This window comes from Diceros bicornis, chromosome 18, assembly GCF_020826845.1.
Source record: "Diceros bicornis minor isolate mBicDic1 chromosome 18, mDicBic1.mat.cur, whole genome shotgun sequence".
Taxonomy (NCBI): Eukaryota; Metazoa; Chordata; class Mammalia; order Perissodactyla; family Rhinocerotidae; genus Diceros; species Diceros bicornis.
The window spans coordinates 45,402,940-45,430,367 of record NC_080757.1 but is presented as its reverse complement, the minus strand read 5'-3'; the positions used below and the strand labels follow the sequence as shown (position 1 = coordinate 45,430,367).

The 27,428-nt window shown below is 37.4% G+C and overlaps 1 protein-coding gene across 3 annotated transcripts in view; it reads right to left on the bottom strand.

Moving 5' to 3' along the window:
• The window catches only part of EFCAB3 (EF-hand calcium binding domain 3), a 227,205-nt gene that overhangs the window by 38,462 nt on the left and 161,315 nt on the right, over positions 1-27,428 (bottom strand). For 2 of the 3 annotated variants that reach the window (XM_058561288.1, XM_058561287.1), the window contains 12 exons: positions 27,211-27,264; positions 26,411-26,515; positions 24,749-24,802; positions 24,003-24,107; positions 22,471-22,524; positions 21,518-21,622; positions 20,927-20,980; positions 19,565-19,669; positions 14,026-14,079; positions 11,724-11,828; positions 7,306-7,359; positions 3,790-3,843 (listed from right to left, as the gene is read on the bottom strand). In XM_058561288.1, the coding sequence (XP_058417271.1) occupies positions 3,790-3,843; positions 7,306-7,359; positions 11,724-11,828; positions 14,026-14,079; positions 19,565-19,669; positions 20,927-20,980; positions 21,518-21,622; positions 22,471-22,524; positions 24,003-24,107; positions 24,749-24,802; positions 26,411-26,515; positions 27,211-27,264 (903 nt within the window). The remainder of the gene's footprint in view (positions 1-3,789; positions 3,844-7,305; positions 7,360-11,723; positions 11,829-14,025; positions 14,080-19,564; positions 19,670-20,926; positions 20,981-21,517; positions 21,623-22,470; positions 22,525-24,002; positions 24,108-24,748; positions 24,803-26,410; positions 26,516-27,210; positions 27,265-27,428) is intronic. The other variant, XM_058561290.1, reaches the window with a different exon arrangement.

Below are 27,428 nucleotides of genomic sequence, written 5' to 3'. Positions count from 1 at the left end.
CCCTCAGGAATACCTATAATCTTTATGTTGCATTTCCTAGTTGAGTTGGATATTTCTTGGAGAATTTCTTCATTTGTTTTTAGTCTTATTTCTCTCTCCTCCTCTATCTGGAGCATTTATGCATTCCTATCCTCAATAATGCTAGTTCTTTCCTCCATATTGTCAGCTCTGGTCTTTAAAGACTCCAGATTTTCCTTTATCTCCTCCATTGTGTTTTCATCTCCAATATTACTGATTGGTTTTTCTTTACAGTTTCAATCTCTTTTGTGAAGAAATTCCTGATTTCATTGTATTGTCTATCTGTGTTTTCTTGTAATTTGTTGAGGTTTTTATGATAGCTATTTTGAATTCTCTGTCGTTCAGGTTATAAATTTCTGTGCCTTCAGGGTTGATTTCTGGGTGCTTGTCATTTTCCTTCTGGTCTGGAGATTTAATATATTTTTGCATCATGCCTGCTGATGGTTGGTTTTTCCTCATCCTAAAAATATCTGGTTGCAGTTTCCACCTGCCACCACTGGGTGGGGGTCAAGGGCTGTGTATTCTGAGCCCGCTGCCATCTGTGGGCTCTCTGGCTGAGCGGTTGTGCTAAAGTGCCGGGTGTGTGGTGGGGAGGGGCTGCGTCTTTCGCCTGCCCGATCCTGGGAACTTCTTGTTCTTCCCTTGCTGTGTGCACTCCTGGGGTGCTCAGATGTTGACAGCACCCCTGCAACAGTACCGTCTCCTCCGTATGGGAATTTCCCACAGGCTGTGAGAGAACTTGGAGAGTGATGGTAAAAACTCTGATTTTTAATATCTCCTCTTTCCATAATATTTGAATCTATGTGGATTTCAATTAGTTTCTTCACTAATTTGACAATATAACAGAATTTATCCAGTCACCTATTCATCTCAGGAAATGGCAATTCCATCATTCCAGGCCTGTGCTCCATTCTCTGTTCAGGCCAAAACCTTTGGAATATGCTCCAATCCTCTTCTCTTGTATCCCACATCTAATCCAATTCATTCATTCCATAAGTATTTTTTTAGTGCCTATTATGTTCTAGGCCCTGGGATACATCAGGGAATATATCTATCAGGAAATACTGTTGATTCCATTTTCAAAATATAAATGTAACCCAACCAATCTCACCACCTCCACCTCCACCTCCTGCTCTGGATTACCGCATAGACCTCCTAACTGGTCTCCCTGCTCTGCTCTTGCTGTATCCACCCCTGCCAAGTCTATTCTACACACAGGAAGCAGGATAATCCTTTAAAAACTTAAGTCAGATCATGTCATGTCTCTGCTCAAATCCTCCAGTAGTTTCCTATGTCACTCACGGTAAAAAATCCAACCTTTACAATAGCCTTCAAGGCTTATATGATTTGCTACTCTCCACACCTGCACCACCTCCTTCCACTAACAAGCCACCTAACAAGAGCCTCTTTGCTCTTTCTCAAATACTGCAAGCACGTTCTTGTATGAGGGCATTTGCACTTGCTCTTCCCTCTGCATGGAGTGCTCTTGCCTCAGATTTCTGCATGGCTCGCTCTCTTACCTCCTTAGCTTTTTGCTTAAATGCCCTTATCAGTGAGGCCTTTCTTGATTATCTTCCCCCACTTTCAGCATTCCCTATACCCCTTGCCTTGCTTTATTTTCTCTGTAATATCTGTCATACTATTATCTTATTTGGTTATTGTGTATATCTCCTCACTAAAGAGCAAGCTGCATGAGGGTAGGGATTTTTGTCCCAAGCACGTAGAATAATGCTTGGCACATGATAGACACTAACTGATTGTTAAATGAATGGATACATGCATCCATTCATCCCTTCAGCAGATACATAGTAACTGCTAGGTACAAAGAATAAAAAGACTTATAAGATGGCGTGCCTTCCCTAAAGTAGCTGATAGGGAAGGGAGACAGGTTCATCCAAATTCAGGTTTCCATAATCTATGAGTAAATAGTGGTGAAATCATCAAAATTAATAGGGTAGTATACATAAGGAACTAAAATATCCTGGGGAGTAGGCATGTATTATCATTTAGCTACACCTAAATAGTCATCTATCCAGAACCAAATGAGATGAAGGGCTGGTTTCACTTACTTTATTTGTGGGCATATCCTAGGTAGTTTAGAATTGGTGGACTGGTGTGATATTTATCTATAGGACTGATGGTCCCAGGACATAAGATGGGATCTACAGCATGGTGCACTGGATAGAAGGAAGGTGCTTTGGGCTGGGTCTTATGTTTGGGGCCAGCCTGTTGTTTATTTTTTCCAGTTACAGAGCCTGACAAACAGGCACAGTTTCTGAGTCCTTGTATTTTTTCAGCAGATATGTTTTTGGGTCAGTTCTGGAATTTTTTTTTTGAGGAAGAGCTCCTGGAATTTTTAAAAAATTAAAATATAATTCACATACCATAAAATTCACCCTTTTAAAAGTGTACAATTCAGTGGTTTTTAGTATGTTCACAAAGTTGTACAACCAATACCACTATCTAATTCCAGAAAGTTTTATCAAGCCCCCCCCAAAACCCTGTACCCACTAGCATCCACTTCCCATTCTCTCCTCCCACAGTGGTTGCCTTGTGGCAACCACTAATCTATCTTCTGTTTCTACAGATTTGCCTATTCTGGACATTTAATATAAATAGAATTATACAATATGTGGCTTCTTAGCATAAAGTTTTCAAGGTTCATCCATGTTGTGGCATGTATCAATACTTCATTCCTTTTTATGGCCAAATAATATTCCATTGTATGTATATACCACATTTTGTTTATCCATTCATCAGTTGATGAACATTTGGATTGTCTTCACTTTTTGACTATTATGAATCATGCTGCTATGAACATCTTGTACAAGTTCTTGAGTGTACATGTTTTCATTTCTCTTGAGTATATCACTAGGAGTGGAATTGCTGGGTCATGTTTCACATTTTGGGAACTGCCAAACTGTTTTCCACAGCAGCTGCACCATTTTACATTCCCACCAGCAATGTATGAGGACTCCAATTTCTCCACATCCTCATCAACACTTGTTATTGTTTTTTTTATTATAGTCATCCGAGTGGGTGTAAAGTGGTATCTCGTGGTTTTGATTTGCCTTTCTCTAATGAGTAATGGTGCAGAACATCTTTTTATGTGCTTATTAGTCATTTTTATATCTTCTTTTGAGAAATGTCTATTTCGCTCATTTTTAAAGTTGGGTAACTTGTCTTTTCATTGTTGAGTTATAAGTGTTCTTTATATGTTTTGGATACTAGACCGTATATTAGGTACAAATATTTTCTCCTATTCTGTGGGTTGTCTTTCACTTTCTTGGTAATGTCTTTTCAATCACAAAAGTTAGTTCTAGAATTTTAAAGCTGGAAGAGAACTAATAAATCATCAATCTAATTCACCCTTTTCATTTTATTGAAAAGGACACTAAAGCCCAATAAGTTGAGTTGATTTCTTTAGTGACAGAGATAGGAACACCTGCTTTGTGTAATTGCACTTTAAATTGCACCAAATAGGTTACAATGTAATTAGAGATAAAAAAAATTCATCACAATTGAATCCATTAGAAAAACAATATAAAATACCTGATAATCACATGTGATGCAGTGTAGTGTGGACTATAAAGGCTAAAGGAACTCAGAAAAACAATTGGAGAGATAATAGTGGTCAGTCATCTCTCAACAAGTAGATGGAGGGTAGTAATTGTCAGAACTATTAGGGAAAATAATTATGAAATTAAAAAATGTAAGTCAAAATACTAAACCCCATCATTACAATGCCTTCACATAAGGTTTCACACTCACCTTTAGTATCATTTGTAGTTTTCATCAACTTATGTAGAGGTACCATTCCATTTGCTTAAAGACAAAATAAAGATATATAAAAATTATTACATATACATAAATTTCTGAAGTTATAAAAAATAGAATAGGAAAATATAATTTTATCTTAATTTTTCCTCAGATGAGTGGAAAACTGAAGAAAATGTCAGTTATATGTGATACATATCTTAATTCATATTGCTTCTTTTGGTGCCTTAATTTATCAAACTCCAAAAAAAAAATTAAAAAGCATTATAGAGTCAGCATGGAAGTCCAGACTATTTATTTATCATCTTTTAGGAAGTAAAAAAGTGAAGTGACTTTGAAAATCTATTGACTCAAGAGGAGGATGATCTGCTACTCATTTAATTTTCGTTAGTACTTTGGGTATGAACTGTTGACTAATTATATATCTATTAATGGTATAGATATTTGTTTCTAGTGAGTTCTCCTGTGAAATGTGTGTCACAATATATGTCATAATATTAACTATAAAATCTCCCCTCACGCCACCCCATGGCCAGAACAACAACCAAACAAATACCTTAATAGTACTGATTCAATTCTTTTTCTTTTTTTTCCTCTCAAAATGTGTAGTAGTTTGGCTTTTTTAAACATGAGGAGGTTAATTCTCAGGAGAAAAGTGCTGGATATAATGGCTCAGTTCCCTAGGTTTGGTTTAGTTTGGCCAGATAAAGCCAATAATGTACTATTTTAATATCAAGAAAGGTCAGTGGCAGGTTATGGAAACATGGAAAATTTTTGGTGGTATCTTTAGACTATGAAGGCTATACAGGGTAATATATCATGCAGAAAGCATTGCACATAAAGTAGTTGTAGTTTCTTTATGGGAGGGGAGAGATTAACACTAATACAAAAATGCATATTTTGTAGAATTAAGAAAAACCTATCAAACACCTTTTATTTCTCTGCTCTCTCTCTCTTTCATTCTTTTCTTCTTCCCTATTGCTCGGCTCTTCCCCCTGCCTAGACATTAGTTTGCTGGAGCATCCTATGCCATTCTTGGATACTGCATGTGATACCACTGTGGTTGGGAATGTGACTTGGAAGATTTCTGTTCCTGACAAGTGGCAGACTTTATTTTTACACAGTAGATTTTTAATAAATGTATATTAGAGTTTCCCTGTATCATTAATAAGTATGGTTTTAGAAATTCTCACATAGGACCCCACAACCCAAGTACCATTGAAGGCCAGAGTGGAATTTTGAATGTTCACCATCAAAAGACATAAATATTAGCAGGTCTTGAAGTTGTTCAGACAGAAGTGTTATTTTCATGTTATTGTGCTTAGGTAACTGGAATCCACCTTTATTCCTTAAAAAACAGAAATGATGAGATGGGAATTGGGGAAAAAAAGATATTTAAGTGTGAAAAATGCCATTGTCTAAAAAATGACTATGTTTACCTATCTGAAATTTGAGTGTGAAAACTTAAATCATAGGAGTACATGTTTGAATGCATAAAAAAAGTCAATACAGCATTCAGAAATAAAATTTGTTCCCTTAATACCTATATCAATAAAGAAAACTTAAGTGGAAATTGAGTATTATTTGGTGAATTTATGGAATAGACACTACTGTTTGAAATTTCTAAATTTTTTATGAAACATACTTTTATTTTTATTTATTTATTTATTTTTTTGCTGAGGACTATTCACCCTGAGCTAACATCTGTGCCAGTCTTCCTCTATTTTGTATGTGGGTCACTGCCACAGCATGGCTGATGAGTGGTGTAGGTCCGCACCCGGGAACTGAACCCGCAAACCCTGGGCTGCCAAAGTGAAGCATGCTGAACTTAACCACTAGGCCATGGGGCTGGCCCCAAAACATACTTTTAATGTCTAAATTTTCTTTAATGCACTGTAAACTTCACAGAATAAAATATATTTTGGTGGCAGCAAGTGGAATGGTGCTTATGCAGTGAAGAAAGCACGTGGGTGAGCAGGGAAGGCAGGTGAAATGTATATGTTGGATAGACACTGGAAGGAAAAGAAAAAACAAAAAACAACACCAGTAGGAAAATGAGGAGAAGCAGGAGTGAAAGAAAAATAATCTAGCAATAGAGACATGGAGAAGATAATAAAAATGGAGAAAAAGAAGAAATGGAAAAGGAGAAAGACGAGTGATGGAAAAATAAGCAGAGAGGACTGTGAAACTATGCTTTCTCAGTGTTGTAAATGATTTTTAACAATCCATTCTGATTTGAGTGAGTCACTTATGTTCTCTGGGGTTGCTGGTTTAACATAACTGTTTCTTCTGAGTGGCCCAGACTGGGAAGCTTATCTAAAGAATGACCTCAATACAGCTGCTTGGGTTAGTGAATCTTCAATTATCTGAGAGCAGGAGACTAGAACCTCTATTAGTCAATCAATAAGCATTTATTGAGCACATGCTATGTACTCAAAGACTAAGCCTTGCTGAGAGCAAGAACTTTGATGTCTCTTTTTCATCATTGAAGTTTTTTCCTTTTTTGAGGTGCCTGGGTACTCAATAAATGTTTATTGATGAACGCTGATCTTGTACATGATCATGGAGGGTTGCTTCCAGTATCCTTAGATTCAGCAGCATGATTTTCAATGCTGGGGTTAAAAGCTACCAAGTAGACATTTCTGAAAGTTTTCTGGAACCAGCAACAGAAGCAGCAATAGAATGGATCTATTCAAAGAAATCTTTTTTCTTTTACAAATAATAAAATACAACAGAACTCACTTGGAAACGTTAAATATGGGTACCCAGAATTTAAATTTATCTTCTCTTATTAAGATTCATTTTGTAGATACTTGCATAAAGTACCTTAAATTATTCTTTTTTCCCTTAAATTCTTCTTTTTGAAACACAATCAGGCTTGCAAAGACACACACTTGTTGAAAAATGCTGGTGCAGAGAGCAAACCAAAATTACTTAAGAATGAAGTACAGATTGAGGTTGTTGTGTGTGTGAGAAGAGGGCAGAGGACAAGTTTTATCTTGCCTCTACTGATCAATTTCACAGCATAATTTTCAAACCTTCCATTCATTCTTTTCTGTGTAAATATAGAATATAGCATTTTGGCATTGGGAAACTTATTTTAAATGTAAGTATGATAAGAGGCCTGCAAACAAAAAGGGCTGAGATTATGTATTAAATTTCAGAGGCATCCAAAAAGGAATTTCAGGTCATTAGACATACCTATCAATGGATAAGATTTTAATATTAATAAGAAAATGGAAAAGTACATTGAAAGTGGGACTTCAAAGCTAAACTCACAACAATTGTGTATGCATAAGGAAAAACATGTGGGGTGATACAATTATAGATTATCATTAGGTGATAGAATTAAGAATTATTAAAATTTTCCTTTTTCATTCTTTCATTTTTAGAATATAGAAATTTTCCATAATGAACATGTATTACTTTTATATCCAAGAAAACACATATAAAAATAAATGCATAGCATTAGATTATCAATTTTATATTCTATCAAAAATTTCCACTCACGTTGAAACTTCCTCAGGCCCTCCATTATCGAATGCACTTGAACCTTCCCATTTCCTGTAAAACATTCTGAGTCAGGTACAAAGACAGTCACATAAGAACTCATAAAAACTGATGAAAGTTGTGAAATTATTAAAATGGCATGGCAAGCTGGAGCTTCTTCCATGAGTTAGAAGAACTAGAGACACTGGTCTGCTTTGGATTGGATTCATTTTTCTCTCAGGTGAATATGATGGAAGAAAGAATAAATCTTTCAATGAGGCAAATATCTCTACTTCTTTAATGCAGTTCCTTTTTTCTGTGTTTCACTCCAAAAGTGACACATGGGAAAAAGATATTACAGAAAGAACCGGGACTCAAATCTGGCAGCATCTTTTCCAAACTCAGATCAATGACATTAAAAAAATAAAAAAAGATATGAAGAGACTATGTTGGCAAATGCTCAGAGTTGGAATAGGGAGAGAGGATCTGTTATGTTTTTTGTTCTAACAAGTATTTCTTGAGAACCAATGCATTTGAGGTGGCGTGCTTGTCACTACTGAGGATACAGGGTATGATCTTCCCATACTTGTTCAGCTTAGGGTCTTCTCCAGGAAACCCCAGAAGGAAGGCTAAATGCTCCCTGCCTTCTGCATACATTTATCACATTATATCAAAATTATTTTGTTTGTGTGCCCATCTCTTCTGTTGGACCATAAGCTCTTTGAGGATAAGGGCTGTGACTCATTCATTTTTGTGTCCTTAGCACTTGGCACAGAGCCTAGCACATAGGATCTCTTCCTTTAATGACTGAACAGTCTATTGGGAGTTAGTATAAATTTGACCTAAGGAAGAGAGCAAAGGAGGATCAGTGTGAGTACTGGAGGACACTGATGGGGATGTGGAGGGGACCAGGACCAGAAAAATAGGAAGAGAGTGGTTGATACTTGAGAAGTTAATGTAAATGCATGAGAAACTCAGAGATTTAAATACCATATCTAGGCCAGAATAGCACTTGCAAGAGAAAGGACTATAGAGCAAGCTAGAAGAAGAGCAGCTGTGAGACAGGTGGGAGAGAATGTTTCTTCCATGATGCCACCAAGTAGGAGAAGGGGCAGAAAGGAACCCTGGGTGGCACTCTCAAGAATTCTGATAAGGAAGTAATTTTTTAGTTCTATAAAATATTATATACTTTTATTTTGAGACTAACAGCATATATGTCTTTCTCTCCCACTTTCTCCAAAAACTGTGAACATATTTCTCTCTAATGTTTCCTCCCTAGCAACAAAATGGGGGGCTGGAACTTGGGAGGAACAGAAACAAAAATAAAAATTCCCCTAAGGTAGGAATGGTGACAAAATCTATAAGAATAAGCACATTTATTATTCAAATTTAAGCAGTTCAGTAAAATAAGCCCCCCCCACTTGAGTTGAGAAATGATGGAATTAGGCACTGTCCAGTGGGGTAACAGAATATAAAATGACAGCAGCATAACAGAAGGAATGCAAAGCAGAGACTGAGAATTCAAAGTAGAAAATATGAACCATTGGTATAGGAGAAATATATGTTCTGCCTAACCTACCCAAGAGTCCATAGATATTACAGAAATGCTGGGTTTCCTCCCTACATGGTAGGATCACAAATCAGTTGGGTGTTGGGAAAATTGTTTGCTTTATGAAGAAGAAACAAGTTAGACCTCTATGTCACCATACACAGAAGTGGTGTACAGAGGTGGATTAAAGATCTAAATATGAAAGGTAAAACTATATAGGTAATAGAATAAGAAAATGAAATATTGGCAACTTTGGTGTCTGTCACTGGGACAATGGATAGGTAAATTATGGAAATTGAATTGAAGGACTATTATACAGCAACCAGAATTAGCTTGATTTATAGAAACACGGGTATATCTCAAAAACATGGTGTTGATTCACACCCAGTAGGATGGCTAGAATCAAAAAGTCAGATAGTAACAAGTGTTGATGAGGATGTGGAGAAATCAGAACCTTTATACACTGGGGATGCAAAATGATGCAGCCACTTTGGAAAACTCTGGCAGTTCCTGAAGTGGTTAAATGTAGAATTACCCTATGACCCTGCAATTCCACTCCTAGCTACATACCCAAGAGAAATGAAAACATATGTCCACACAAAAAATTGCACACAAATGTTTATAGCAGCATTATTCCTAATAGCCAAAAGGTGGAAACAATCCAAATGACCATAAACTCATGAATTAATAAACAAAATGTGATATATCCATACAACATGAATATCATTTGGCCATTAAAAGGAATGAAGTACTGATACATGCTGCAACATGGATGAATCTTGAAAACATGCTAAGTGAAAGAAGCTGGTCACAAAAGATCACATATTATATGATTCCATTTATATTTATATTAATATTTATATGATTCCATTTATATTTATATTAATATTTATTCTGGACATAAATGGAAATGGAAATGTCCATAAAAGGCAAAGCATAGACACAGAATGTAGATTAATGATTTCGTAGGGCTGAGGCGATAGGGAGTGATAGCTAAAGGGTACAGGGTTTCTTTTTAGGTGATGAAAATATTCTAGAATGACTGTGGTGATAGTTGCACATATCTGTGAATACTAAAAACCATTGAATTGTACACTTTAAATGGATGAATTGTATGGTACGTGAAATATATCTCAATAAAGCTGTTAAAAAAACAATGTTGAGTGAAAAAAAGAAATAGAATGAGTTGGTGATTTCTGATTCTGAGAACTATTTTAGTAGAATTGGGGACTATGTGAGAGGGGAAGCCAATGGCAAGGATTCAAAGAGAGAATATCAAGTGAGGAAGCAGAATCAACACCTATAGAACAATTAAAAAGTGGGCTGAGAAACACATGAGGGATGGATGATCATAATTAGAAGGTAGAAGAGCCAAGTGAAGGTTAGTTTTTAAAAGGGGTGGAGGAGTATGTGCCTCTTATAGGCAGAGTAGAGAAAAATAGATGAAATTGAATATGTTGGAAAGGAATTATGAAAGAAATAATTTTTATACAAATATAAAATCATTATGTTGTACACCTGAAACTAATATAACATTATATGTCAATTATCTCAATTAAAATAATTTTTGAAAAAGTGGGAGATGATCAGGTCAAGAACAATGGATTTAGAAGGTTTGGAAAGAATCTCTTCAACTGAAGAGAGGAAAAGAAGAGATAAACTTTAGAGAATAGAAAATGGAGATGTTTGCAATGAATAAAATTACAAAATTTAAAATTTTAAAACCATGATTTGAGAAACATAATGGTTCAGTGTTTTATTTTCTACTTTCTTTTTTTTTTTGAGGAAGATTGGCCCTGCGCTAACATCTGTTGCCAATCTTCCTCTTTTTTTTCCTTTTTTCTCCCCAAAGCCCCAGTACACAGTTGTGTATCATAGTTGTAGAGTTGTAGTTCTTCTATATGGGATGCCGCCTCAGCATGGCTTGATAAGCCGTGAGTAAGTCCACGCCCGGGATCCGAAACCGTGAAGCCTGGGCCACTGAAGCCAAGTGTGTGAACTTTACCGCTACACCACTGGGCCAGCCCCCTTATTTTCTACTTTCAGTTGGGCTTAGCAGACAAAGTCAAGTATGTGCTCCCTTCTTCATTCCTATATCCCTAGTACCTAGTATAGTGCCTGGACATATTCAGTGACCTATAAATATTTGTTGGTTGAATAAATCAATATAGTCTTTTTAATTCAAGGCTAGAGCTGCACAGAAGCTATCTAGCAACATCACTGAAGCATTATAGTAAGAAATGCTACTCCCCAAATGCTCCTAGATCATCTTTTTTCTTTTTAGTATCAGAACAACAAAGAAAGTAGTAGAAATAAAAAAAGACTAATCTAAAGTATTTGTATAACACAAAAGCCAGCAGATAAGTCATGTAACCAGACTCAATAAGCAATAATAAAAATCTCAATAAGCAAACAAATAAATCAATCAACCCCTAACTGCCCCTGCTTCCCCTGTGTGTCTCTCCCTAATACTCAATTTTTATTTTTTAATTTCAATTACTCTAATATTTTTCCTTCTTATTTTTGGGCTAGAATCATGCCCTCAGGCACAAATTAACATGTTGGTTGTACTTGTGACTCAAGAAATGAAAGGCCAGGCACAAACTTAATCTATCATTTCTTCATCTTTTAGGTCCTTGACAGGCAAAGATGGACCAGCAGCATTGGCATCATCTAGGAGCTTGTTAGAAATGCATGGAATCTCTCAGGCTCCACCCTAGACCTGAATTACAGTCTGCATTTTAATAAGATGTCCAGGTGATTCATATGCACATCAAGTTTGAGGAGCATTGTTGTAGGTGATACAAAGATAAGGATCATTTCAGAGGATCTTATATACAAGATAACAAAGACAATTCAAGGAAGACAACAGAATTTTAAAAAACCTCACCATTAAATGTCAAATGAGGTATCAGCTCCTTCATTTCTTCTTTTGTGAGATCAAACCCTTCACTTGCTAGAAAGTTGTCTAAGTCCTGGATATCAATTACCTCTCCTTAGAAAAGGGGAGACATAAATTGCAAAAATATTATAGAACTATCTACAAAGGATGAAAAACACTATCTGTGCTTATATATACCATTGCCCACATATACCCAGAATTAACAGGAGGGTCAGAAAAAAATCCTGTTTCTTTAATTCTGGTTCAGGGTCAGAAGGTGGCTACAAAAAAGAAAGCACACCATGGGGTAGGAATTGACTGGTGGATTATTGCAAAATCCATAACAAATTAAGCTATATGTAGGGATTTGGTTTTATTTTTTCTCTTTCTCCTATGCCACTTGAAAATTCAGTTTTTTTCTATAGACTAGTTTTAAAAATTTTATTTTTGTTTATTTAAAAAATATTTGCCTGAGGGCCAGCCCCGTGGCTTAGCAGTTAAGCACGTGCTCCGCTGCTGGCGGCCCGGGTTCGGATCCCGGGCGTGCACTGACGCACTGCTTCTCCGGCCATGCTGAGGCCACGTCCTACATACAGCAACTAGAAGGATGTGCAGCTATGACATACAACTATCTACCGGGGCTTTGGGGGGAAAAATAAATAAATAAATAAAATCATAAAAAATATTTGCTTGTAGTTTGCTTCTCCGGTCACCAGGCATTCCGAGAATTTTATTCATCTCAACACAGTCAGAAGTAATTTTTCCTCAATCATTGTAAAAATAGTGTAACAACATTAAAGATTAATATAAAAAGGGAAAAATATAATTCCACCACTCTACCACAAAAACCAGTTTTAGTTTTTCACATTCCATTTCTGGTGTTTCACAATAAGACTCTCCTTTTACAATGTGGAAATTTAATATACACACAATCCTGTATTTGAAACCTGCCAACAGTTAGCCATTGATGATTAAACAGCTAGTAACTAGGGGGATCAGAATTGGCCCCCACTCCCACTAACTAACCAAAGGAGTTTGGGATAGGAGGCCTGCCCCCAGATCAGGCCATCACCATAGACATCTTTGGTGTCTGGGTGGGTCCATGCTAAGCCCATTCTTAGTCCTGGTTGCCCTTTATAAAAGACATTTACATTTGTAAAGAAAATCTCCATTTGTAAAGGTATCTTCTTCCCTGTACCAGGGAGAAGTGAGGGGATGGCCTTACCTAGAAACTTATCAGAACTGAAGATGAGGACTTAAATCTGCATGATAAACTTACCCATTGTTAACTGTGCTGTTTAGGTAATATAGTATCTGACTCCTACTAGGTTCCTATAGGTAACATCCCCCTGGAGCTGGGGTCGCCATGGTAATGGGTGTTTGAGCTATTTTTCTCAGGAACTGAACCCCCTGTCCACTTCAGGCCAGATTGAGACCACCAACCCATCAACTGCACCCACACAGACAAATGACCAATAAGCGACCTTTTGACTGCAAGAGGTTGGAACTCCACCCACAGGGCATGCTAATGCCGCCATTCTGTGAACATGTGTCCTACAAAGAGGCACAGAGCCTGACTACGCTTACACAGATCATCAATTACCTCATCTCTCCTCACCTCCAATCATTTCAGACCACCTTGACTCCTTCCCCATAAATACCCCTGAGTTCCTATTTGCTGGGAGGTGGATTTGAGACTTGTTCTCCCGTTTTCCTCACTTGGATGCCTTGTGATTAAACCCTCTCTCTCTGCAATCTCATCGTCTTGGTGATTGGCTTTCTGGGCGGTGGGCAAAAACGGACGTGGTGTAGTAACATATTCTACTTTTCCAACCTAATATTACTTTATAAACATGTTTCCAAGTTGCCACATAATCTTTACAGTTAGCATTTCAACACATGGTATCCCATTAGGCTGACATACCATGGTTTATGTAGTAATTCCCATACTGTTAGATATTTAGGCTGTTTCAAATTTCTCTGAAGGTCTTTAGGTAGAGATTTTTTTCTTTTCTTCAATTAAATTATTTCCAGAGGATAAATTACTAGGAGTGTGGTTAGTGGAGAAAAGGAAGAGTTCCATGGCTCTTGATATTATTGATTATTATATTGAAGAGCTCTTTTGGGGAAAGTTTCAGAGAATGGGTATTGATATAAAAACAAAGATTAATTATTGTTTACCCAAGTTCAGCAGCATCCACAAAAATAGAACATGTATTATATGAAAGAATTTATACATTTACAAAGGGAAAATATTTTTCTCCACCAATTGCAAAGTATCAAGATGCTATTTACATAGCTTGCAACTCACCCTTGATGTAACTGACAGCATCCATCAAATCGTTCAGACCAACTGTTCTATCACCTGTAAGGCAAAGGAAATAAACTTCAGAATCAGATAAACCAATGTTACTGAGACTCGGAAAACTTACAATGCATGAAGTTCTGAAATTATGATGACCACAAGAATTCAGTAATCTTTTTTGTAATTTTCCTTAGAATTTTATGTACTTATCCTTAGAGATAATAGTGCTATCTTAGAAACAAAGAAAGCTTTTAATCTATAATGAATCATTCTTCTATCTTCCTTTAGAAGCCCTTGCTTTAGAGACCACCAGAGTAAGATTAAATTAAGAAGTGATTGGTTACAGGTAAGTGTAGGGAGATAGGACAAATGAACCTGACCCTAAGTATTTTTATTTAGTCAGTTAATCAACAAATATTTATGGGATACTTTCTATGTGCCAGGCACTTTGCTAGGCTTTGGGGATACAAAAGTAAACAAGCTGGCAGAGTTCTTGCTATCAAGGAGTATACAATCCAGTAGAGGGAAAGAGATAGTAAATATGTAAACAATAAACAAAAAGGATTATTTGAGGTACTGTTAAGATGCTATCAAAAATAAAATAAGGCAATATAATAGAGAGTAATAGTAGGTGTGATTGCTTTAGACAGGGAGGTTAGGGAAGGCCTCTCTGAGGAGAGTCTATTTGAGTTGATGCCTGAACAATAAGAGGATAGCCACATAAGAATTGAGGGAAGAACATTCCAAGTAGAAAACTGGTATGTGAGATAGCCCTAAGATGGGAATGAATTTCACATGATCAAGAAACAGAGAGAAGACCAGCATGACAGGGGCCAAATCATGCAGGGCCTTGTAGGTCATGATGATAAAGTTTAGATTTTATTCTGGTTGCAATGGATTGTCACTGGAGGCCTTGAAGAAGGGGAGTAATTTGACCTGATTTTAGCTTTCAAAAGATCACTCTGGGGCCAGCCCTGGTGGCCTAGTGGTTAAGTTCAGTGTGCTTTGCTTTGGCGGCCTGGGTTCAGTTCCTGGGCATGGACCTACACCACTTATCTGTCAGTGGCCATGCTGTGGCAATGGCTCACATACAAAAAGAGGAAGATTGGCAGCAGATGTTAGCTCAGGGTGAATCTTAACTCAGCAAAAAAAAAAAAAAAATTATTAAGGAAAAAAGATCAGGGGCCAGCCTGGTGGCGTAGTGGTTAAATTTGTGTGCTCTGCTTTGGTAGCTTGGGGTTCACAGGTTCAGATCCCGGGCGCAGATCTACACACCACTTATCAAGCCATGCTGTGGTGGCACCCCACATATAAAGTAGAGGAAGATGGTCACGGATATTAGCCCAGGGCCAATCTTCCTCAGCAAAAAGAGGAGGATTGGCAACAGATGTTAGCTCAGGGCTAATCTTCCTCACAAAAAAATAAAAGAAAAAAAAAAAAGATCACTCTGGCTGATCTATGCAGTGGGGGGAAACTGGAGGAAGAGGGACTAGAGATGAGACTGTTTCAGCAGCTCAGAAAAGAGATGATGGTGGCTTGGGCTATGGTTGCAGCACTGGAGATGGTGATAAGTGGATGGATTCAGGACATATTTTTCAGGTAGAGCCTAGATTTGAATGTGGGATATGAGGGGAAGGAGAAATCAAGGAAGAAATCTAGTTTCTTCCCCCTCTACCCTCCCCCTAATCAACAGGGTGGATGGGATGCCATTACTCAGATGGGGAGGGCTTGAAACTTTATGAGGAATTAATCAATAATTCCATTAAATTTGTGATGCCTTTTCGACATCCAAGTGGAGATATCAAATAGCTAGTTTGATATACCATTCCTGACTTAAGGAGGTTGAGCTGGAGATATAAATTTCCTTTTATGAGCTTAAAGAAAGTATTTGATCCAGTGAGACTGGATGCAATCTCTTAGGAAGAGGGTGTAGATAAAAAACACAGCCAAGAGTCTAGCCCTGGGGTGCTTCATTATTTAGAGATCTTGCAGGGGAGGAAGAGTTCGAAAAGGAAACTGAGAAGAAGGTGTTAGTGAGGAAAGAAAAAAATCAGCTGGGTATGGGGCTTCAAAGTCTGGAGGAAAAAATATTTCAATTAAGAGGGGGTAGTCACTATTTAAATGCTGCTGAGATAGCAAGTAAAATAAGAACAGATAATTGACCATGAACCTTGGCAAGAGAAAGGTCTGAAAGGGAGCGCTCAAGAGTGAACGGGAGGTGAGGAAGTGGAGACAATGAGTAATGACAACTTTTTGAGAGGTTCTTCTCTGAAGAGGAACTAAGAGATGGAGTGGTAGCTGGTAGGGGACAAGGGGAATAGACAAGCATCTACCTACATGTCAGTGTAATATAGAAAGAGATACAGTTGAGAGGAAGAAATTGATGATGCAGGAGAGAAAGGGAAAAAATTGCAGGAGTTAAGTCTTTGAGAAGGCAAGTGGAAATGAGAGCCAGAACACAGTGGAAGGGCTGGCCCACAATGGGAGCAGAGATTCTTCCGTTACAAGAGGAGAGGCAGGGTATATTGGCATAGATAGAGGTAGGATCATGGAAAAGGAGGTAGGAAAATGAGGTCCCTCTGTATAACTGCGTCTATTTTCTCTATGAAGTCTGAAGTGAAGATATCAGGTGAGAGTTGAGGTGAGGAGGTGTTGGAAATTTGAAGAGAGGAGGTGTGAAATTGTCTCTGAGAGTGAGAAAGTGAATTTACTTGGAAAATTTAGTAGGGACTTCTTTGACAGTGTTAAAGGCTGACTTGAAATTCATGGCCATTATGTGGAAGTGAGTTCTACTAGCATAGTTTTGTGATTTTCTTCAGCAATGTTAAGCTGTTCAGGGGAAAGCATGGAGTAAGGAGATGACTGGGGTTTTGCCAAGAAAGTCTGATAGGAGTTCTGAGAGTTTGTAAGGTTCTATGACGTTGAAGCACTGAATCTAATTTAAGGAAGAAAATGAAGACATGGGGGGAGGAGTTGAATAATGAACGAATGGTAGAGTTAAAGGCATGAAGGTCTCCAGTGGCTGGAGAGTAGCCGGAGTTGGAGTTCTACACCTCTGGTCTGCTACAGCACATGTTCAGTGGCAACAATGTTATCATGTTCAATTGGTAAATAAAATAGTGTCACAGTAACGTGGAAGGTGTGGTGGTTCATATATAATTTTTCCTAAATAAGAGAAATAGAATTATAAACTTCAACAGGAAAAGAAAAAATCTTGGGCTGGCTACAGCAAGGGCTCTTTCAGCTCTATTTTAATAAAATTAAAAAATAAGTGCCTGAGATGCAAGAGGAGGAGTCTGGTTCACTGGCTCGGAATTCTACTACCATCTACATTATTTCAGAGCTGCAAATCAGCTTTTCAACTGTTTTATTGGTGGGGGTGTGTGTGCATTTTTTAATAGCTTCCAGCCACTCTGAGCTATTTACCTGGGCTGTCCAAGCTTCCTCATACAGTATCAATAGCTGCTTTTGTTAGTGCTCTGGCTACAAAGTGGCATAGATTTTGAGTGAGCTTCCCCAATTTTCCCCATGAGCTCAGTTACTTTAGTGGGCACTGTTACAGAATGGGAGGTTTTTAAGGCGTTCCTACCTTGTGTTATGACAGAAATGTCTGCATAGTAAATGAACTGGAAGGATAAAAGTCAGAGAGTGGGGAAATGAAACAGACATTTTTGGGGTGATATATTAGGTGAGGACAAGGTCTAGGTCATCACCATGTAAGTGATAGTTCAGGGGAGGAGAGGAAAAGATGATTGATGTTAAAGAGGCCAAGGAACAAGAGGTCGGGGTGTTGGGTGGGCGATCTATACCAGGAGTTTTTAACCTGGGGTCCACGGACTCTGTATTGATAGAATTCAGGGAGTCCTGGAGCTTGAACAGGAAAAAAATATATCTTTATTTTCACTAACCACTAACTTAAATTTAGCATTTTCTTCAATTATTAAGGTAGGCAACAAACCATAGTAGTAGTAGCAGAACCTGTGACTTTTTTACTAATGTAAATCACTGACATTTTCATATCACATGATAGTTATTGCAAATATATTAAAAAGTTGCTTATGCTCATTACTACTTTAAAATTACAACAATTATTAGACTTGCTACTAGAACTTGTTAAATGTGTTAATAAGTATGAATAATTTATGTCTTTAATGTTTTGATAAGTTGTATTTTAATATAGTTTCTTTGTAATCTTATATATTTTATTTTAAGCATTTAAAAATATTATCCTCAGAAGTAGTCCATTTATCAGACTGTCAAAGGGGTCTATGGCACAGTCAAGTCAAAAGCCTATGATCTGTATGGAAGATTTTGAAGCTGCCAAGAATAAGGACAGGAGCAGTGGAGGAGGAAGACAGTGAGCCCAGTGCTATTTCTTGTAAAATGCTCTAACTTGCAACTTACCTTATTTATTTATATAAAAGTCATAATTAGTAAACAAATATTTATTCTATTAGGACTTATATTTTTATAGCAGGCAAAATTGATTCATAGATCATAAAATTTCCCTTTCTTCTTCCTTTTGTTCTTCTTCAACATCTTCTCCATCTTCCCTATCATCTTTACCACTACCACAATCATCATGACTAACGTTTACTGAGTATTCAAGACACTGCGCTAAGTACTTTACATGTATCATATATATTAATTTCAGAGCAAGAAGTGACCATAGAGAATTATTTAGTTCAACTCTCCATTTAACATATGAAGACACTAAGATTCAGTAGGGTTAAATTATTTGTCAGCAAGTTAGTGGAAGAACAGGGACCAGGCCTTAGCACAAAGAAATATTATATACTTAGCACAAAGAAATATTATATACTACGGATGAGGGATGTAGCCTGGGGAAAAGAAAAGATGTTTTTCCCCCGTAGATACTGCCAAGTGACTTTTCCAAGAGGATATATAGCAACTCTCACCCGAAATATATAAATGAGTCCCTTTCCCACACTCTCACCAGAACTAAATATCATCAATCTTGTTAATTTTTGCCTGTCTGATGAATGAAAATAGTTCTGTATCTTGTTTTATTTTGTATTTTTATGATTATTGGTAAGGTTAAATATCTTTTCATATATTATTGGGCTTTTACGTTTCCTCTTTTATGAATTATGTTTGTATATTTGCCTATTTTTCTACTCTCAGTATGTTTTTTATCAATGTACAATGGCTTTTTCTACCTTAGGGGTATTAACTCTTTGTCTTGCAATCATTCTCTCCTAGTTCATCATTTGACTTTTGACTTTCTTAATTTCTCTCTTAAATGTTCCCTTATGAACATGTTCCCTTATGAATGAAATAAAAGAATTCATTTTTCTTTCAGCTCCTGAAGTGTGTGCATTCCCAGGCATGGCCGAGTCCTGCAAGGCATCCCTAACATAATTTTTAAAAAGCATTTTTGGAGATAGTTATTTCTTCATGAGTAAGGATTAAGTCTTTCTGTTTACATTTACTTCATTATGATACTAAATAGGCTATTTTCAGCAGTTCTAATAGAAGAGCTCAATGTTTCTCTGAAGGTCATAATGATGTCTGTAACACTCACCATCAATTGACAGTTGGGTCATTAGTTCCTCAAGTTCCTCATCCTTGAGTCTAATTCCCATGTTTTCCATAAGGGTTTCCACTTTTTTGATTTTGACCTTTGGTCCTTAGGAAAGAAGGGCATGGAATAAGAACATAAATATTGATGCTTAAGAGTGAAAAATGCTAATCATGGTCATGCAACCCTGCCAATTGGAGGGTAAAGCACAAGGACATAAAGAAAGTATTAACATATATATTTCCCTAGAATTAGATACGTCTGTTGAAAGTAGGAAAAAATTGAGAAAGATAACCACTGAGACAAAGGTAAACAGCAAACAGTATTTACCTTTATGGGGAGGGATTAGATTGGTGGGAGGTGGCAGGGGGGGTCTTTCACTTTTTTTTTTGAGGTATAATTTACATATAACATTATATTAGTTTCAGGTATATAACATAATGATTCAATATTTATATATATTGCAAAATGATCACCACAATAAGTGTAGTTAACATCCATCACCACACATAGTTACAATTTGTTTTTCTTATGTTGAGAACTTTTAAGATCTACTCTCTTAGCAACTTTCAAATATACAATATGGTATTATTAGCTATAGTCACCATGCTGTACATTATATCCCCGTGACTTGACTTTCACTTCTTTATCAGTTTTTTTTTTTTTTTTTTTTTTGTGAGGAGATTAGCCCTGAGCTAACATCCGCCAGTCCTCCTCTTTTTTTGCTGAGGAAGACGGCCCTGGGCTAACATCTGTGCCTATCTTCCTCCACTTTATATGGGACGCCGCCACAGCATGGCTTACCAAGCAGTGCGTCGGTGCGCGCCCGGGATCCGAACCAGCGAACCCCGGGCCGCCGCAGCGGAGCGCGCGCACTTAACCGCTTGCGCCACCGGGCCGGCCCCCTTTATCAGTTTTTTAAGTGGTAGAATTGGATAATTTTCTTATAGTATTTTGTGTTTAAAAAAATATTTTTCTAATTAAAAATTAAAAGTATAATTGTTTACACAGAATTAGTATGAAAAGTGGAAATAGGATATTTTCGTCAATACCTATCCAGGGGACTGTGCTTCAGTTTTCCATTAGAGGTCAGTAGAGAAGAATAGGCAAGTCTAATGACTCGTGGTTGAAACAACCATCAATCTACACAGTTCTAGCTAGAAAACAATGTTAGAAACTTCCTACAGTAATATGATACTTTAACTTATATCCCAAAAGGCCAATGCACCCAAAGAAGAATGGTAAGTTATGAGTTATAACAATGGCTCAATAAATTGTCGGGAAGCAAAGTTGGAACATTTAAAAGAAAATGCTAATCATAAACATTTTATTTTTTCTTGCTCTTTCACCATGCTTCTCACTCACCTTTGAGGGCCTTCACACCTTTTAGCAATCTATTCTTGTATACTTTTCCATCGGCTGTAATATAATAAGACACAATTAAGAATATGGGTTAAAAGATGAGAAGATTAACAAAGACAGCACAAAGACAACACAAAGACAACACGACATCCATAATTTCAGGGGAAAAAACTCCTTCAGATTTGTTTAGAAGTTTATTCTATTTTACTCTCAAGTAAGAATGAAACCAAAGATGAAGAAAGCTTTCAATGATATAAATCTACCTATTGGTTAAATTAAGAACAGCCTCTATTTCTCTGTTTCTCCACTTTTCCTTCCTTCTCGTACTCTCCTGGTTTCCCTCTTCTCCTTGGTCATGTTTAGATTAGGCAGTGCTCCCAGGGTGACAGGATAATTTAGCCTTGATGGTGGGAGACTAATGAAAGATGTTGCCAATTTTCAGCACTAAAATGTAAGCGACAAGAACAGGATTTCTTCTTATGTGAGAATTGTGTTTTCTAAATGGGTTTTATTGGAAGTACACATATCTAATTTCAGCAGTTTTCACACACAAGCCCAAAAATCCGAACTTCAAAGGATGTACTAAATACTCACTGTGAATTGGCAGAATTTTCAGCAGCTCCTTATTCTCCTCATCAGTGAGTACTAGCCCCATTTTCCTCAGCACATTGTCCAGATTACTGACATCAACCTTCTCTCCTTTGGAAAGATGAGAATTGTTAACATGTAAGAATTTTAGAAATGGACTAATGATTGCAAATTATGAAAAAGATTACCTACGTGGCATCATCCTTAATTAGAAGAGCAAATTGACAACGAAACTTGTGAAACTATGTAGATTCAAAGGACATGTGGGTGCGTGGATTAAGTCAGAAATAGAATTTATACTTTGAATTCAAGCAAAGGAAAGCTTATACAATTCCAATACAAGTCAAATGCCATTATAGTTCCTGAATTATGGGGTCTTTTGACACAATAACCATATATCCTGGCTATCCTACAAAAGCTTCACCTTGAGATTGAAAAGTGTTGACCTGTATTTTGGTTGTTTAAACAATGGTGAAGTAGAAAACATTATTGGTCAAAACTCCACATAATATAGGTCTATATAGGAAAAATATGAAATCAAATAGTAACATTATAAAAAAAACATTTAACCATTACCTTTGTAGGGAGTCAACTTAGCATGTCAGTAATAGCCTGAACAGAAAACTACTATTTAAAAACATCTTGGGCCGGCCCCGTGGCTTAGTGGTTAAGTGAGCGCGCTCCACTGCTGGCGACCCGGGTTCGGATCCCGGGCTCGCACCGACGCGCTGCTTCTCCGGCCATGCTGAGGCCGCGTCTCACATACAGCAACTAGAAGGATGTGCAGCTATGACACACAACTATCTACTGGGGCTTTGGGGGGAAAAATAAATAAATAAAATCTTTAAAAAAAAATAAATAAAATAAAAACATCTTATTTTTTTCTATAAAGCTTAGTTATAATGAATTATAGGTCTTAGTTAATAATGAATTCCCTTCCACCACAACTTCTTACTCACCTGTAAAAGCTTTTGCATCATCCATCACCACATTCAAATCAACCATTTCATTCTCTGTAAGAAAAGACAATTCAGGCACAGAGACCAAACCTTAGACTTAGAAAAATGATATGAAAAATTTAAGTAGTAATATAAAGGGTTAGAATTCAGCTGTTTTTCATGATTTTCTTTAGTAACTCTTTTAACTCAAAATAAGCAAGAAATAGAGGGAAGAAAAAGATCAAAATGTTAAAGTGAACATCCATTTAATTAAAACCACTTTCTATAAAGTATCATTGACTCTTAAGATAGAGATGAAGCAAGTTCAACAGTAGTTCTTTCTAGCAGTCCTCTCCCTTCCTTCAGACCCAGTAAGGGGAACATATTTCAATAGACAAGATTGAATTAGAAAGCTAGAAGTCATTTATTTACATACGCAGCTGACCCTTAAACCTTAACAGTATGCCATCTTCCCACTCTCTAAATTTTGCTTACATTCCCCTTCCTACCCCCCCCCCCCCCCCCCCCCGCTGACTGTAAGCTATTTGAGAGCAGAGATCATGCCTTATTTCTTTATACTACCAGGTATAAATTGTCTACTCTCTAGTTCAGTTTTTTGCATATAGTTTGTGCTAGTTAAATGAAAGAATTCCAGTGGTACAGAAATAGTCACACTACTGGATTAGAAAAAATTATTGTCTTTTTTTTTAATCAAGGGTTCTAAAAATACTTCATTCCTACCTTTTCCAGTAGGAAGCATTTTGAGGATCCCTAGCTAATGTGGAGGAAATATCACAATTAGAAAGTGATTTATGGTGATTTTTTACATGATAGAAGAGGGGCCAGACAAAATGAGGGACAATTACCAACATTGCTAAACATAGGGACAGTGAAGTTGTAAACTACAAGCTAGGCCCAAACTGTTTTCTATGTGAAGGCCAGATACAAGTAAGGGTAGCATAGAAGATATTTGCTGGTAGCAGTGGCCTACCTTAGCAACACCTGCCAATCACTAGCTGAGAATAGGAACCCCAAATTAGGGGAGAAGAACGATTTGTTCATTTTGGGTTGGTGTGTGCTAGCTTTGCTGAAAGACGTGCTGTCTGGCTCTCTGAAGGAAGCTTGTTTTTCATCAGCTTTTTAATCAGAGCCATTGACTCGGTGTTTGAATCTAAGAGCCCTCTAATGAGGGCTGGGCTCATCCCTTAGCAATTTCTTCCTAGTGAATTATGCTATCTTTGCCTCTTTGACATTTTTATCCAGTTAAATTGGTCTTATTGTGTCATTAATGAAACTTTATCTTATAAAAAAAATGGTATACAGGTATACATGGAAGGTAAGGAAGGAAGATGTATGAAGCAAATATGGCAAAATGGTAACATTTGTTAACTCTAGTCAGTGGATACACAAGTGTTTATGTTGTTCTCTGTTTTTATGTTTGTTTGAAATATTTCATAACTATTTCAAAGAGATTAAAAAACCGATTTATTTTCAGAAGCCCTCAGATAAAAGCCCTGATTCCCCTTAGGTACAATGGTATCTGAAATATTTACCATCAACTGGCAGATGGTTCAGTAAATCCTCGTAATCTTCTTTCTCAAGCTGAATTCCCATGTTCTTTGTGAGGGTGTCTAGGTTATTGACACTGACTTTTTTCCCTTGGGAAAGAAGAGGATGTAAACAAGAAATAGAAGTAAGTCCAAGAAGTAGAAGTAAGTCCAAGAAGTCCAAAGTAAGTTGCTTTGAGTATGCATCCACCCTAAGTTAAGAGTGAAACGTTGGCCATTTAAGTGAACTCAGATAGTCAGTGTCGGAGTTGAGAAGAGAAAATACTCCCTCAACACTGTGCTATAACTTTTTTTTTTTTTTTTTTTAAGGAAGATTAGCCCTGAGCTAACATTGGATGCCAATCCTCTTCTTTTTGCTGAGGAAGACTGGCCCTGGGCTAACATCTGTGCCCATCTTCCTCTATTTTATATGGGATGCCACCACAGCATGGCTTAACAAGCGGTGCGTTGGTGTGCGCCTGGGATCCGAACCTGCAAACCCCGGGCTGCCGAAGTGAAATTTGATGAATTGTGATAAAGATAACCAACCTAAATGAACTCAGAATTTCAAACTTGCTACATATTACTAACAATGACTTCCTCAAATGTAGTTGTACCCAAAGAAGAATGGTAGGTTATGAAGCATAAATTCAGTGTCAGTAAACCAGTGGAATAGCAAGATTCTAATCAGAAATTTTAAAAAGCAAATACAAAGCACAATAAATTTTAGCTGCTGTTCTCATGATTCTTACCTTTGAAAGTCTTCACACTATTTAGTAATCTTTTCTTATACACCTTTCCATCTCCTGTAAGATATGGTAAAATTCAAGTCAAAAGAAAAAGGATAAAGAACTCTATAATTTTTTTTTGTGTGTGAGGAAGATCAGCCCTGAGCTAACATCCGATGCCAATCGTCCTCTTTTTTTTGCTGAGGAAGATTGGCCCTGAGCTAACATCTGTGCCCATCTTCCTCCACTTTATATGGGACGCTGCCACAGCATGGCTTTGACAGGTGGTATGTCGGTACGCGCCCGGGATCCGGGCCTGCGAACCCCCGGCCATCGAAGCGGAGCGCGGGCACTTAAGCCACTGAGCTGGCCCCAGAATTCTATAATTTTATAAGGCATTTTATATGACTGACCCAGAAATTTATTCTATTCTACCCTCAGATAATAACAAAAGATAAGGACTGCTCTCAATGTGGTCGATCTGTCCCCTAGTTGGAACATATAGCAGTAGCTGATGCCAGCTACACACATACGTGCTTCTTCTTGTTCTTCTCTTCTTTAATTGCACTTTGACCCCTCTGCCTTTCTCTCTTTTCCTTGCCTATGCTCTAGGCCCATGAGATATTCCTATAAGGTATATTTAACCCTAATGGCAAATCCTATAAAGGGATGATATTAAAAATAATTATCAACCCAAACAGTAATATAAAACAATATTTAAATAAGAAAAAATTTTGTTCTTGAAACAAACTCTTTTCTTAAATGGAGGTGAAATTCAACAGAAACAGAAAACAAGGGACATCTGCCAGCCCAACCCACCCCCACAGGTGCTGTCTGTTCCCAGAGGCCTCCATCCTGTGGCAGGAGTGTCTGCAGTGTTGACAGAACCCTCAGCACCTGGCATGTGTCTGCAGTAGTCTCCATTATAGTCCATCTGCTTCTTTCTGCATCTCTATCCTGCTCTCTTAGAGCCATTATCCTAATAATTATGCAGTTCTCATAATTGGCCCCTTGAGAGCAATCTGGGGAAATGCTAGACATAGTGAGTGGCCACAGCCTTAGGTGTATGTGGGGACAATTCAGATGGGCATTGAGCATTTGCTGTCCAGAGTGCTACTTCTGCCACCGGGGGCATCAGCCCCCTTGGTGATGGGCAGGCTCTTGTCTGGAGGATAACTGGGGGGAAAAGATGTCTACATGGGAGTCCCTGGGAGGAGGCACAGGTAAAGCACAGGATGGCCTTTACTAGCCTATGCAGGTGCCCAGGAGGTGGAACTTTTCAGGGACTGACTGGTTGGGCCACTGACCAATCAAAATGGATACTGACAATATAAGCACATAGTCCTGGAGGTCTCCTGCTCTCAGGTGTTTACCTTTTAGTTGCTAGATTGTGGGGAGATAGGAGGGCTCCGGGGGAGGGGCTGAGGATGTGGGGCACATGCTCTCATGTGGGGCTACAGAAGAATTTAGCTGTGTAGCTGTTAAAATATTTAACAGGGGCCCATTGGCTGAATGGAAAAGAAAAGTTTTTCAATTCCAAATTAAAACACAAGTGACAAGAATAGGGTTTCTTAGGTTTGAGCTGCATTTTTCTCAGAGAATTTCTCAGGGGACTGGACAATTCTCACCCAGAAGCCCACAGTACCACATTTCCCTGAGCGCCATGATAGTATGTTAAATACTCACTAGAGACTGGCAGAGTTTTTGACAGCATCAACTGTTCTTTTTCAGTGAGCTTGATTCCCATGTTTCCTAGCACATTTTTTAAGTCACTGGCTTCAATCTTTTCTCCTTTGAATAGATGGGAATTGTTTCAGGTGACAATACTAAGAGATTTAATTATTCTAAATTATGAAAAACATAATCCAGCACAATATTATTTCTGACTGCAAGATGAAGTTTAAATACATGAGCTGACTTCACTTACGTAGAGTTGTTGTGAAATTCAGTACCTGAAAAGGTTCTTTAATCCATATAAGAAGATAACACTTCTACTCTGTGTATGGGTCAATATAGCATAGAGTAACATAGATGCAGTATAACTGCCCAATGTCTTATGATGGTACAGAGAATATACATAATTCTACAGGCAAGTAATATCTCTTTTACTACTTCATGACCTGAATTATGGGATTATGAATTATGATAACTGTTTATAGTGATCATATTTCCTGATGCAAAAACTTCACATTGAAATTCACTGTGTTCACCTATATTTTGATTCTTTAAATACTAGAGAAATGAATATGTTACTGGCCAAACTATTGGACAAGTTAATATTTCTCTTTGAGAGTGCCCACACTTTTCCTAAATCTCTAATAATCTGAACTGTTGTCAATAAGACAAAATTATCAATAAATAGGTAAAGGAGTAGAGTGAACTTACTAATGATGGCTGGAGGGAGTAAACTACCACTTTAAAAAAGTAATTCTCTACAAAGTATCAAGATCTCGATTTTATAATGTCTTATACAAATTTTCACTCACCTGTAAAAGCATTTGCTGCATCCATCAACACATCCAAGTCAACCTTTTCATCTTCTGTAAGAAAATTCAGAATTTAGACCTAGATGAAGATAACAAGACTTGAAAAATTATATAAAATTCTTAAGTAAAGATAAAGTGTATGGAATCCCAATAATTTTCATGCTTTATTCTAGAATTTTTATTATGTTTTCAATCCACAAGAACATGTAATAGAGGAA